This window comes from Tachyglossus aculeatus, chromosome 9 (genome assembly GCF_015852505.1).
Source record: "Tachyglossus aculeatus isolate mTacAcu1 chromosome 9, mTacAcu1.pri, whole genome shotgun sequence".
Taxonomy (NCBI): Eukaryota; Metazoa; Chordata; class Mammalia; order Monotremata; family Tachyglossidae; genus Tachyglossus; species Tachyglossus aculeatus.
Genome location: NC_052074.1, coordinates 24,957,622 through 24,972,360, shown reverse-complemented (window position 1 = coordinate 24,972,360; position 14,739 = coordinate 24,957,622). Strand labels below are relative to the sequence as shown.

Genomic DNA, 14,739 nt, shown 5'->3' with positions numbered 1-14,739 from the left:
GCTCCACATTGTGGCTTCAGAGAACCAGATGCCTCTTGATTACTTACTTTGGATGTGGAAGCGGCAGGAATTGCCTTGAAGACTTCCTGACTTTCAGATTCATGACCAGATTAACCCTACACCCTTGAAACCCTGAACTCCTCGTAGCAGCGTGGGCATATGGAAAAAGGCCTGAGCTTGGGCGTCAGGGGACCTGAGTTTTAATCCCAGTTCTGTCACTTACCTGCTGGGTAACTATTCTGTGCTTCGGTTCCCTCATTTGTAAAATGGGGCTCTTTATCTGTTATCCCTCCTATTCAGACTGTGAGCCCCGTGCGGATTATCTTGTATCTATCAGTGCTTACTAGAGAGCACGACACATGGTAAGTAGTTAACAAATACTGCAACGTTATTAAAGTCATAGCTCCACCCTTACGAAATTGTGTTTGATGAACTATTGAGTCAGTGGCAAAAGGGGTCTAGGTTTATATTAGCAGAATGCAATACAGATCAGTTGACGTATCTTCCATTCTTACCAGTATTTATTTTTGAAGTTATATGAGTTACATCAATTTTCTGGGTCCTGATGAGAGGAATAGCTCGAGTAGAAGTTGTTCTTGTTATGTTCTTCTTCGGATTTGAAGCTTTACTTATCTTTGAAAGAGGTGCAAAAATACCTGAGGAGGAAAATGTAGTTTAAAAAAAAGTCAATCAAAGTTAGCATTAGTGACATGGGCTATGATTGTTCTCTTATAGCACTGCATTCTGTCTTATTAAGTAGGAATGGGGGTACATAAAATACCCATTCTCCTGTAAAGTGCAGAACTCTATGATAACAACCTACGATGTAATACCCCGACACGACACACATATACACAACTGTTTCTTCCAACAAATGGCACTGAATCCAGATAGACACAGATCATCATAAGAACATTCCCTAATTGTGCCACCATGCTCCAATAGGCATCGCAAAAACACGCATTCTGGGAAAACTGATGATATTCTTGAAAAAGCAGCAAATCCACTCTAATTCATTTTAATCTACTAAATTTTGTTTTAAGAGAAAATTAAATGTAATGTAGTACCATCTCTACAATTTCACAGGTGCAGTTTTCACAGAAATCAAAGAGCACTGCAGTAAGAACTGCAAATGCCAAGTTTCCCAGAATCAAAGAGAACATCACAACGCTTTCGATTGGTTGAACATTTTCTAACAAATATACACTCACTCAAGTATGAAATGAGAAAATTGGTGTCAGGATAGAGTGTTTGATTGTTCAAGGCAATTTTCCACAAGTAGTGGTTCATTCACTCATTCAACTGTTATTTATCAAGCACTTACTACAAGCAGAACACTGTGCTGAGGTCTGGGGACAGGTACAAGAACCGTAATTCAGACATGATCCCTGGCCCACAGGGGACTCACAGTGTAAGAAGTGCTTTGAGGGGTGGGGAATTTGGCGATGGACACACAAGGAAAGAGTGAAGGGATAGAAACCGGAAAATCCAATAAAGAAGGAGTTTTTAGGTTATTCAAGGCTCTGGAAGACTGACGAAGTCACAACAGAGACAATCTGAGGGAAGGGAAATGAAGGAATGGCATGATGGGCTAGTTTAGCTTCTTCCTCACCCCGCTGTCTCTCCTCAGGGAGGGGAGAAGTCAGCATCCACCAAATAACCGGGCAAGGGTGACAGCAGGACAGCCCCTCCTTTGCAGCTGAGGACAGGACCCTCTCCCTCTCCCCACGGGGCCTACAGTAAGGCATCTGTGGACAGATGGGTGGGTTCTCTCCCCAGCTCAGAGCAGGACACTGGCCCACTTCATCTGTATATTTTAGGGAGAAATATTCAGTTTCCATTAAGCCACATAACTGATAGTCTGGTTGATCAGTGTCAGCTGTGCGACTTTGGGCAAGTCGCTTAACTCCTCTGTGCCTCAGTTCCCTCACCTGTAAGATGGGGATGAAGACTGTGAGCCCCCCGTGGGACATCCTGATCACCTTGTAACCTCCCCAGCGCTTAGAACAGTGCTTTGCACATAGTAAGCGCTTAATAAATGCTATCATCATTATTATTATTTCTCCTCCCAAGGCCAGCTACAGGTTGAGCTGGGCTGCTCAGGCACAGAGCTTTCTGGGGCTGCGTGATGGAGAGTTAAAACCTGATCATTCCTGCTCTTGCACATCCTCCTCCTGTTCCTTCTAACGCCTTCTAGCCTCCTTTCTTCCAGCCACCCATCTCCAAAGAGCTACCCAGGCCCACTGGACTAGAGAGAGTGGATCAAAATTTCCCTCCATGAGAGGGGACTTGGTTGGGGGCGGGGGTGGACCCCTCGCTAGGCAAATTGGAGTGAGGACTCCATGGTCTACATGGCCCGAACAATGTCAGTTCAGCCCTGAAGCAGGGGGGATCCGGGCCCAGGGCTTTCTGGAGTTCAATGCCCACCCTCTTCACCTGGGACTGCTTACTCACCCTGCCCTCCCCCACTCTCCCCTACTCTCCCTTGCTCCCAGCAAAGGCGAGTTGAATAATAATAATGTTGGCATTTGTTAAGCACTTACTATGTGCCAAGCACTGTTCTAAGCGCTGGGGACGATACAAGGTAATCAAGGTTGTCCCACCTGGGGCTCACAGTCTTAATCCCCATTGTACAGATGAGGGTACTGAGGCCCAGAGAAGGGAAGAGACTGGTCCAAAGTCACACAGCTGACAAGTGGCGGAGCCGGGTTTAGAACCCATGACCTCTGATTCCCAAGCCCGGGCTCTTTCCACTGAGCCACGCTGGGGCCCAGCTCCCAGCGGCCATGAGCCTTCTACCCTAGGGGGTGCCTTTAAAGGCTACATTCCCTCTCTCCAGCTCGAGAGCCACATTTAAGGCTCCCGAGCTTTAGATTGCTAAAGCTCCTCCCCTCCACCCTACTTTGATTGTGAATCCCATGTGGGACAGGGACTGTATCCAACCTGATTATCTTGTATCTACCCCAGCACTTAGTATGGCTTGGCACAAAGTAAGTGTTTAACAAATAACCATTACTATAATGATGGTGTTTCAGGCTTGATATTTGGTTTCTGAAAAGGCTTCAGTGCCAACCGCCAGGACTGCTGAAATCTGGGTAACACGATTTAGAAATGCACTGCTTACCCAGATTGGGAATGGGACAGGTGCCTAGAATATACATGTGAACCTAGTGTGGAAGAAACTCTCTTTTCGGTTGCACACATGTAAGGATGAAATTCACAGTCAGGGGTGCCAACTTCAAAGATGAAGGCCAAAGGTGTTTGTGAATCCTTGATTACCAATCAAGATCTCCAACCTAATCATTTAGAAAATTCCTCTAGCCTCAGAGATTAAAATACAGTATTTGTACTCTTAACAATCTAAAATTGAGTCATTAATGAGTTTTGGGTAGCTGGCTAGCTGCTCTAAATTTCTACTTCACTGGTCAAAATTAATACATTTGTGAAAGAAAAAAGCACTTAGACATTGACAAGCCTACAAATGTTACAGAAAAATGCAATCCCACTAAATAAAAGAAATTATTCAATAGAGATCTGTGATTCCAAAGAGGCAGTGCCTGATATTAAAAAAAGGTTAAAGCTGAGTGGCAGAGTGATTAAGTAAAGAAATGAGATTCACGAAACCTGGGCTCTTTTCCTGTCATTGATTTATTAGCTTATACGATCCTGGAAAGGACTTTGGATCTCCCCTCATGCCTCAGTTTCCTCAATAGAAAAATGGACATCACAATAACCTACTTCACAGGATAACTATTGATTATGTCACTTTTTTAACAGCTATATAAATGTTCAACAACACTAACTAGCAAAAAAAAAAAAATCCTGTGATTTAGGCAGGAGGGACAGACCTGTACACAGGTTTGAAGACACATGCATGAACTAGATACCTACACCAGAAACACAAGTATCTGCAAACACACCCACATACACATCGGCAAACAGACAAGCCAATGGGCACTGATAGACACGCCAATACACACAACACACCCAGACATGCTTGAGCATATATTCACAGCCTGTCCTCCTCCCAGGGGAGGGGATGGCCAGGGAAGAGGTTGCCCAATGCAGTTCAAGTAATGTGTGCCACACCTGGAAAAAGAGTGAGGCCAGCCTCTCTCTACCTCAAAATTCCCCCAGCCAACTCTCTTACTCAGTTGCCCCTTCCACTGCTTCAACCCCACCACCATGCTCAAGGCTTCCCTCTTTCCCTTAATCCCTGTTGCACAGACTTCTCCCTCTCCAGGGATGGGAGGGGATAGGGAGGGCGTGAAAAGGACAGGGAATCCTGTGTCCTTTCCCTGACTGGTGCTGCCACAGACCTATGGCATCCCCTTCCTTCTCAGCCCAAACTTCTTTTCCATTCTCTCCAGCTGCCTTTTTGGCTGCCACTACAGGCTCCAACCACTGCTAACCATCTTTGTCCTTTGACAGAGCTACTGGTTAGTGGAAAAGTCAAAAATCTAAATTCTTGAGAATTTAAAGTTTTATTAAAAGATCACGGAATGGTTCTACCAACTCTGTTGAACTGTACTCTCCCAAGTGTTTAGTACAGTGTTCTGCACCCAGTAAGCCCTCAACAGATATCTTTGGTTGATAATGGGAGTTTGCAACCTAATCCCGAGAAAGCCTTTTCCTACATGAGCTAAAACATACCACACATATACAGAATGTAAAAATGCCACCTCCTGGACCTTTACAAAATAACAATTATAGAAATGTTTTAATTTGCTTTAACTCTTAAATTTTTTTCCCCTTAAGTCTGCATAACATCTATCTTACCATATTTCGGTGCGCATTTAAAGTATTGGACTTTTCCAACACTTCCATTATTCTTTCCTTCTGGTTCATCCAACTCAATGCCAGCCCACTGTCCACTGGCAAATTCAGTTGTGCCACAAAATCTTAATGTGCCCATCTAAATGAAATTTTTAAAATCAAAATGATTTTCAGAAATCATTCAACATTATATTATAGTATGCATTCATTTTCCTAAATATTCTTTTAAAAAGCTAATTCTACTTTCAGATGCTTAACTGAAATCATGAAAAAGTTCCTAAACTAAATTAATCCATTTAACAAAAATCAAAATCCCTATTCATTTTGGCAGATTAAGGGCCACATTAAGCTTGTGTCTTCTCCTATTCAATATGCTGGACACTATACTAAAGTAGTACTAAAAATATATTCTAATCTACCAACATTCAAGAATACGCTTGATAAGCAAAGCTATAAATGGCACACTGCTGCACTACCTAAATAACCACTAAATAAGCTAAGATTTATACATTACTACATCTCTTTTAAAAACACACAATATAAGCACTAAGACCGCATACTACATTCACAGAGTTGTAAAAATTTGCCTCTATTTGGATTTGAGGACGACAGATTTTTCTGCTAAATCAAGGAGAAGCTTGGCTGGGCCGATATACATTTTGGGTTTGGTTAATGAAGTATGTCTGCACTGTGGCTGCCTCTCTAAAGAGCAAGAAAGCATCATTCCATATTGAAGCCACAGGTGGGATACATTTTGATTGCCTTTTTTACTGGACATATCAGCATCCCTTAGGGGGAATGATGGCAGCTACTTTTTTTTGTTGTTAATTATTATTTTTACTGACTTCCTCTGTTCTTTTCTCTCCTAGGGTGTTGGCCTTCCCCTCTTCCTTTTCAACCATGAGCCTCCTCTGGGTCAGGTACAGGCTCTTAATCACTGATACCTTTCTCCAGCATTTAATACAGAGCTTAGCCTAAAGAGCTTAACAGACATAAATAATAGTAGACAAGTGGGAAAAGCTTTGAGGTGAAACCCTCTCCCTAAAATGGCCCCCTATTCGTTCAAGAGTTCCCATCTACCTATTTCTCTGCCCTGTCCACTGCTGATTTCAGCTGTGGTTCACATTTTTCAACAATTAATATTTTTTCACTTCTATGGGGTTTGAAGAACATACTCCATAAAATGCCGAAAACTATACCGAAAGCATTCCGGTCCACGGAAATCATTTTAATGGTTCTGACTTACTGTACCTTCTGTCCTGCGATGATGACCCGATCACCCAACTTCAAGCCAAGGGACGTAAGCATAGCTTTGCCTGTGATGTGATCATAGCTCGGAAGCATAGTTTTTGAGATGTCGCATGACAGAGGCACAGCATCCAACAGCATCTGCTTGATTTCTTTAGCACTTGCTGCTGCATCTGCCATCTCTAATGGCATATCTATTGGGTCCGGAACAACGTCAGCCGGGATCTGCCCTTTGTCATTCTGTAGGCATAAGAAGAGAGGAAAAGGTTACAAACCCTAATGCTGATAGGAGAATGTGCATTTGAAGCATGAACTCGAGGGTAGACAGCCAAAAACAGCTTCCTCAGAAAGGTATTCCACAAGCTCCTGGAAGTGGATTTGAATATCTTCTCTTGCAAAGTCATCTTCCCTAGTATGCTCTCTAAACTGCAAAATCCACTTACAATAGGCTGAGGCCTCCAATTTTCAGCCTTCTCTAATTTAATGGCACCTCTGCATTTCCCTAGACACCTTGAGAATCACATTTTCTTTTATTCTCTGGTACTGGTACAATTCTAATAGGCTACATACATGAAGGGATGAAAGAAACCTTTAAACTCCATTTACAATGATCACTTACTTCAGATTCTCGTAAATAAAAGTTAAATTGCTAATTTGATCAATTCTCCATCACACCCATCAAACGGGTCCCCAGAGAAGAACAAAGGAAGCTGGGAGAAGTGGGTGCATGTGAGCTGGGTCTCGGGGGGTTTACAGCAGTCCGATTGCCAAAGCAGCTTATCTCCTCCTGGCTCTCATTAGAGAAGTGTAAGAAATCCCACCCTTTTGCAGGAGTAAGAAGGCAAAATCTGGGGGCTCTCTTAGTCCAGAACTTCCATCCTACTCTCAGTAATGACATCTGCAAAAGAGATTTTGGAGTTTTATCCAATACGATCCATGTCTACTCCCCTTCAAGTTAAGTCTCCGCAAATTCTCAAGTAGTGCCTCTACCATTACCTCCATTGATTCTGTGCTGTTGCCTGCTCTTCCCCCAGCCTCCATCCACTGTGGGTTGGCCCTTTCTTTCCTCTTCCTTTTTCTCTCTTTCCCTACAATCCCTCCCATCTTGGAGGCTGGGAAACAAGAGTGGTTCCCAGAAGCTGGGACGGCAGAGGGGCACTGCTTCTCAAGACTTGTATAAAGCAGCGTGGCTTAGTAGATAGAGCACAGGCCTTGGAGTGAGAAGGTCCTGGGTCCGAATCCCGGGTCCGCCACATGTCTGCTGTGTGTGTGACCTTGGGCAAGTCACTTCACTTCTCTGTGCCTCAGTTACCTCATCTGTAAAATGGGGATTAAGAGTGTGAGCCCCAATGTGGGACAGGGACTGTATTCAATTTAACTTGTATCTACCCCAGTGCTTAGAATAGGGCTTGGTATACAGAGAGCACATAAGTACCACTATTATTATTACAAAGTTGGTGGCAGTGAAAATGGAGGAGAATAGGTGGACTCATGATTTATGACTCAGGAAAAACTGGCAGGATTTGGTCATACTGGATGTAAGGGCTGAACAAGATAATCTAAGATGGCAGCAAGACTGCAAGTAGGAAGGATAGGTAGTGATGATGACAAAGTCAGGAAGAGGAGAGGCTTCAACTAGAGGACTTTCTTCACATAATTCAGTATCACTTTTGTACTAAAGACAAAGACTCTCCCAGGGCCTAAGCTGCTCATTGAGAAACAGATAAAGCAAGCATCCTTAGAAGCTTTACTAATTCCTTCGGGAAACCGGTTAGGTGTTCAAAACCCTTTTGACATTTCTACAAATGTTTCCTCATACATAAAACAAAGTAATTCACTGACTCATACTATAGCAATAAAATACTAAATAGCATTCTGAGGGACAATTAGTACAGCTTAGTATAGTTTCCAAAGGTTTTCGATTTGCACAGAGGGAATATTTTAAGCACTGGGAAGAGCTAGATCAACATTTAGCATTTAGTCCCCCTAAGACAAGAAACACTTATGGGGGCAATGCATTGATATTTCTAACTTCTCTGGTCTACTCAACGCAAGTGTGAAAATAAACTCTTGTACACTATACTCAATTAAGGCAAATTTCAATTCATAATGGACGTGTAGAAAATTTAATCTCATTTTAGACCAGAGTACCATCAGAGAAAAACAAGGATTGGCAATTTTGTACAACTCCAGTCAGTTCTGTTTTAACACGTGTTTTCAGCATGGGTTTTGGCTAGAACTTGATTTGGGAATTAGAGAATATTTTCCCAACAAAGTGAGCCTGTTCTGGCTTGCCATGCTGGGGAAGCAGCATGGCCTAGTGGGAAGAACACTGGTTTGGGAGTCAGAGGACCTGGGTACTAATCCCAGCTCTGCCACTTATTAGTTGTGTGACCTAGGGAAAGTCATTCGACTTCTCCGTGCCTGTTACCTCATCTGTAAAAAGAGGATTAAATCCACCACCCTCCAATTTAGACTCTGAACCCCATGCTGGACAACTACTGTGTCCAATCTAATTATCGCGCACCTACCCCAGAGCTTAGTATGGTGCCTGGCACATAGTAAGCACTTACTAAGTACCATAAAAAATGGCTTGTGTACTTAAACAAGGCATCACAACAGGTCAGTCCCATAGAGTGAGTTTAATTAATGGAAGGCTTTTCAAAAACACAACCCATGTATTTTATGAGAACAAGACATATTTGTAATTTAGTGAATTAGTGAAGTGGAGCAGTAATTGCAAAGAGCTACTCTAGCTACCTGGTAGAATTCTGAGAATTAGTTGGACATTCCTACTCCACTGGGACTACTTAATCTTTCAGGCTAGAAAAGACACTATTAGTCTTCAGTTTTAGGATATCATAAAAACAGATCAGATTTGTACATGGGCTAGAGGATTTTGCAATATTTATCTAACTGCCCAAAGCTACTCTTTTGCTTTTCAGTTATTTTGATTTCCTGCATTTGTCAAGCCTTCATTTATTAACAGCTAGATTTTGTTTCCTGGCTCTAAGCTCCTCCTTCATGATATGCATGTAGCAAATATTTTTTTTTAACAGAATTGTTAAGTACTTACTATGTACTAAGTACTGGGGTAGATACAAGCTAATCATGTTGGTCACAGTCCCTGTTCCACATGGGGCTCATAGTTTTAATTCCCATGTGACAGATGAGGGAACCGAGGTACAGAGAATTGGCTTGCGGTACAGAGAAGTGACTTGCCCAGGGTCACAGAGCAGACAAGTGGTGGAGCCGGGATTAGAATCTAGGTCCTTCGGACTCCCAAGCTAGTGTTCTCACCACTACACTATGCTGCTTCTATTTGCCAAGTTCATACTGGCTCTAAATGTACCCAGCCAAGCAATAATCTGATCTGCCCCTGGCCCGCTTGCTCGGAGTCAGCTTGCTGAAACCCCACGCCAGCCGCAGATATAGTTAGCAAGCCCTCACCAGGCCTGCACCCAGAGAACAATGGCATGGAGAAACAATGAACCAAGGCTGGGGCAGTTGTGGAGGCAGGAAGGAGCCGCTGAGGACAGAAATGGCTGCACTTCGGTGCTTTAAATTCTCCCCCAATGCTCCTCATCACTTCAGCCCAGAAAAGCCTCACCAACCTGGCTCCCGACCCTGCTGGAGCAAAGGTCAGTCCCGAAAAGGGCAAGGATGTAGACAAGTGCATCTGCATTTCACAGGTGTGGACAACATAAATCATTTGAATGGATGATTACGAATACTTAAACATATAATAACTGTTAAAAGAGTATGCGATGCTTTGGAATTTTGAGGAGGGTTTTGCGTAGATTAAACAACAGCTGAAGGATAAATGAAAGACTCAAAAGATGCTGGAAGAGGTGGATTATTTGACATCTGGATTCAAATTAAAAATAGTAATCAAAATCTATTATGCTTCTCTTGTTATATTTTCCTGATTAAGATGTTCAGATTTGATCATCCCAAGCAGGAGCTCCGAAAGTATTTTTTCCTACATTTTTCATCATTTTCAATTGCTGCAATGGTAATATATATTTGAATAAACATACAAATCAATTTCACCACATTTAAGATATCAACCAGAATCACTTCTACTTTCAAACACACTTTGCTTTACAAACTGTGTGAAGATGCACATCTCCTTAATTTTCCCAATGCCCCTGATGAGACAGGCACTATTAATTCCAAAATATGGATACTGAAAAGAATGAATCATTCTCTTACACTAAGCAGAATTCTCTTCAGTACCCCAATCCAAATCAAAACACCAGCTGCTTAAATGCCACTTGTTATGTGGACTTTTTTAAAAGTATTTTTTAAGCACTACGTGCCAGGCACTCTACTAAGCAGTGAGGTACAAATAAGCTAATCAGGTTGGACACAGTACATGTCCCCCATGGGACTAACAGTCATAATCCCCGTTTTATACATGAGATAACAGGCACAGAGAAGTGAAGTGATTTGTCCAAGGTTACACAGCAGAAAAGTGGCAGAGCTGGGATTAGAACCCAGGTCCTTCTGAATCCCAGGCTGACTCTACTCTTCTAACTCTACCCACTTAGCCATGTTGCTGGTCCCTTTCTCTTCTGCATCATCTAAGCACCTGGATATTGTCAATAAATACAACAGAAATACGACTGAATGAACTTTCACTTTGTTTTACTTTTATATTTAACACCTTACCCTAAAGGCAGGATTTGCTTCATGTTCCAGCAAACACTTTACAGCCCCTGAACACAGGTTAAATGCAGCAATGTGCAAAGCTGTTCCAAAATCAAAGTCACTGCAAGTGGCATCCACATCTAAAATTAAACATCATAAATACATTAATCAACATTTTTCCTTAGACACTGCACTTTCAAAAATGTGATGCAATCACAAGGAACTCTGTAATTCAAAGTACAGTAGACATGCACAGCAAAATTTGCTACTAGCTTTGTCATCATTGGGAATTAGGGAGTTAGGTCACTACAAATGACTCATTTTTTTAAAAAAGGCACTTGGACAAATATTTAGAAACAGTACACATTTAAACTGCTAAAATTATTATGTAACCATACTGTACTAGTAGTACACACTCCTACTTTTAGAATACATCAAAATTTAAATATAAAATGCACAAAAATCTTAACAGTAACCTCCTTAACACTGCTCAGAGAAAGCTAACAGTTTAGATGGGGTCAATTTTCTCCACTTATAGTGTCCTGGTTGACTTGGATCAATTTTAATACAGTTCAGGTCCATATTACACTACAAAGGCAATTCTGCTTGCTACTAGCTGTGGTTGATTGCTTGGCTGTCTACTTGTTCACCATGCTTTCTACGTGCAGGGCACTGTACTAAGTCCTGGGAAGAATACATGGCTACTGGCTCAGACAGGACCCTGGTCTGTAGTTGGCCCATAGCCGACAGGAGCAGGAGGAAGAACAACAAACAGAGCAGCAGTCTTTCACTGCTGGATGGAAATAATCCTCAAAATCCTCACTACCTGGGTTCCTACATGTGCAGTACTGTATTCTGCAGAACTGGTTGGCATCAAAAGAGACTTATGAGTGACGGGTACATACTGAGGGTGGAAACCAAACTTTGTTGAAAGCCACCTCCTTCTAGGAGGCAGCAAGACCTAATGGAAAGAGATCAGAGGACCTGGGCTCTAATCCAGATGTGCCACTTTCATCCTGTGTGACCTTGGGCAAATCACTTAACTTCTCTGTCTCTCAGCTCCCTTATCTGCAAAATGGGGATTCAATTCCTCTTCTCCCTCCTATTTAGAATGTGAACCCCAGGTGGGACCTGATTACCTTCTATCTACCCCAGTGCTTAGCAGTCCTTGGCAAAGATTAAGCATTTAACAAATATCACAATTATTATTATAGGTTGCCATTATTATTTTTAGACATCAGAGGCCATATTATACAAGTTGCTATTCAAGAAGTGGGTGTTTACCATGATCTATCACAATCGCTCTATACAAAACTGGGTCATATAAAGTTTTACTTTTACTTTTAGCCAGATACAAAGTGATAAAAATGAAAGTATTCAACAACTCTCCCCAAATCTATGTAGTAATGCACAGCAAAATTTGGAGGTTAAAAATTATGTTTTGTGGCCCAAAACAGGACTTGAATTTGCCTCAAAAAAGCCAAGTAGCTCTTGTTAAAGGTCTTACATACTATTAACCTGATACAACTTCACACCAATGGCCTAGAAACCAAAGGGGAAACACAAATGTTATTTTATAAAAAATAACATAGAGACCTATCATCACATAGGATGTCGGAGTGCCAACAAGAGAAACATAGATGCTTTATTTACAGAAACCTGAGTAAAGACCAGGGGATAGGAGGCGATATCAGAATAATCATTCAAGTGAAGATAATCTTGGAAGCCTCCATGTAAGAAGTGGCTTTTGGTTGTTATGAAGATTTGACAGAGAAAGGGAGGTGCATTCCAGGCAGAAGAAATGGCTTGAGCAATGGCTTAGAGTGGAGAGGGACTATAATTTTCAGGGCCATAAAAAGAAAGTCAGATAGGTATCATCTAAGGGCTCCATTTTTCAGTCCCTCTGCAAAATTCTTATTAAAACTTCAGAGTATGGTATTCCTGATGAGCAGATGAAATCCCACCTTACCCACCTCAATCGACAGAACTAGAGTCATAAGGAAATGATGCAGATGAACAGGGAAAGCTTCCTTGGAAAGGCCACAAAAGAATTGGAATCATCAATTAGGAAGAAATTATGAAAGAGTTTAGCAAAAAAGGAAAATAAAAACACTCAACATGGCTTGAGTAGATTTATGGCTATGTGGGTAGCGTTAATGAGAGTGTTGGATATCCCACCCCCTCATTTAAAAAAAGAATGCCTTACTGAGCTAGGATAAGCATCACCTTGCTAAACCCTACTGATTTTTCCTCTTGACAGAACTAACAGTCTTAACTGATAAAATGCTACCCAGATTTGGCTTTAATTCCTATACAACTTTCTTCAAAAGTCAGTTCAGGTACAGTGTCCAAGGAGCTAAAATTTGCCTCTCCATGTACACTGTAAGCTCCTTAATGGGCAGGGAACGTGTCTACCAACTCTGTTTTATTGTGCCAAGTGCTTAGTACAGTGCTCTGTGCACAGTAAGCACTCAATAAACGTCACTGATTGAGTGAGTGAACCTCCTTACCTTTTGGTTTGGAAGTCTTCAAAATTATCCTTATAAGTTCAGGGACATCAAAGTAAGCAGCATAATGCAAAGCATTCATATTTGTCCAACGGCTTCGCAAACTGACATCTGCCCCCAGATCAATAAGATGAGAGGCAAATTTTACAGCTGTCTCAACATCACCTGTAAAAGATGTTTTTCAAATTACTTTCCTCAAGAAAAAATGCAACCTTGAAGTGGTAACCTATCTTTTTAACTCCCACATTTAATTGCCTTATTTGACTCAGTATATTATTTTTGCCTATCCTTGAATAAAAACCTAAATTCTAAGGGTGGATCTCTGAATTCTGCAGTATTAAATTCCATGGATTTGCAAATGCAAGCAAGAAAATCAGTTCTGGATGAAAAGACAAAAATAATGAAAGAAGTGGCTTTTTTGGGGAAAGAGAAATATGCTTCCTCCTTTTAATTTGGAATTTGATAATACACCAATTATAATCTCCATGGATTCATTAGTCCAGTCTATTAATACTCATTAATACATACGACTACATTCTTTTTACTAATAAAATTTAAGAATCTTAAATATCTCATTAATTCCCCCCCCCCCGAAATGAGCAGATCAGCCATGTTTTAGTTAAGCTTCTTCTAAAACTTTTCTTTCTAGATTGCTTATGAGTCAAGTTTGAAAACAAAAAACAATAACTTAAAAAGGTAATTCCATGAAAAGTAATTGGAAACACAGTAATATTTACTCTGATATCTCTTTAAAATGCACTACTTATTTTTCTGTCCCTGCGAATCTTAGAAATTCATGTGACTTACGACACAATATAGTTCCTGTGATGCCAATAAAAAGGAAAGCTGCTTCCTTGGAGCAATAGATAAATTTTAAAACCCACTGGGCTACTTTAGCAACCCTGGAAATAATGGAAGTAAAGGACCACTAAGCAATCAATTATCCATTTCTTCCTAAAGCCCCTTATTTTCAGACAGCTGAGATGAGTCTGATTCAAATATTACAAAACACCTTGCTCCACAACGAATGAAGCTACTAAAGCAATGTATTTTTCCTCAATTAGGCATGGCTTTAATAATGGTTTCATTTATCTTCCCATTGGATTTTGAGGATCAAGTCATCTAAATTCTTATTCTAACCAACCCTAAAAACCCCAGGAAAATTCAATGGTCTGGATGCCATGTACCTAGCTACTAATTATTAAAGAATTTTTATGGAAATAATTCTCACAAAACATAAATTCAAGTATTTTTAAATGATAACTGCTGGGTGGCCAAGCAACTGATTGGCAGAACCAAACTCTACATACCAATGCCTTGAGCCCCAGACTTGCAGGTGTAATGTAGAAGAGTCATGTCCGTCAATCCATCTCTATCATTCACGTTGCATCCCCTTTTAATAATCTGTAACAAAACAGAAGGCTTAACTGTGAGATGATTGAAGTACTGTCGCCAAATTAATCCTGAAAACAAAAAAAAGTTGAAGTACACAAACACAGAATATTTATCTTTGTGATCTAGCCAATTTAAGAAGTGTCATAATATGCCCATTTTC

General features: G+C 41.1%; 1 protein-coding gene across 4 annotated transcripts in view; it reads right to left on the bottom strand.

Annotated features, from left to right (window-relative positions):
• CLIP4 (CAP-Gly domain containing linker protein family member 4) overlaps positions 1–14,739 on the bottom strand; it is a 96,994-nt gene that overhangs the window by 20,214 nt on the left and 62,041 nt on the right. For all 4 annotated transcript variants that reach the window (XM_038751154.1, XM_038751156.1, XM_038751157.1 and 1 more), the window contains exons 7-12: positions 14,495–14,588; positions 13,188–13,349; positions 10,699–10,817; positions 6,028–6,264; positions 4,780–4,915; positions 516–656 (exon numbers count right to left, since the gene is read on the bottom strand). In XM_038751154.1, coding sequence (XP_038607082.1) covers positions 516–656; positions 4,780–4,915; positions 6,028–6,264; positions 10,699–10,817; positions 13,188–13,349; positions 14,495–14,588 — 889 coding nt within the window. The remainder of the gene's footprint in view (positions 1–515; positions 657–4,779; positions 4,916–6,027; positions 6,265–10,698; positions 10,818–13,187; positions 13,350–14,494; positions 14,589–14,739) is intronic.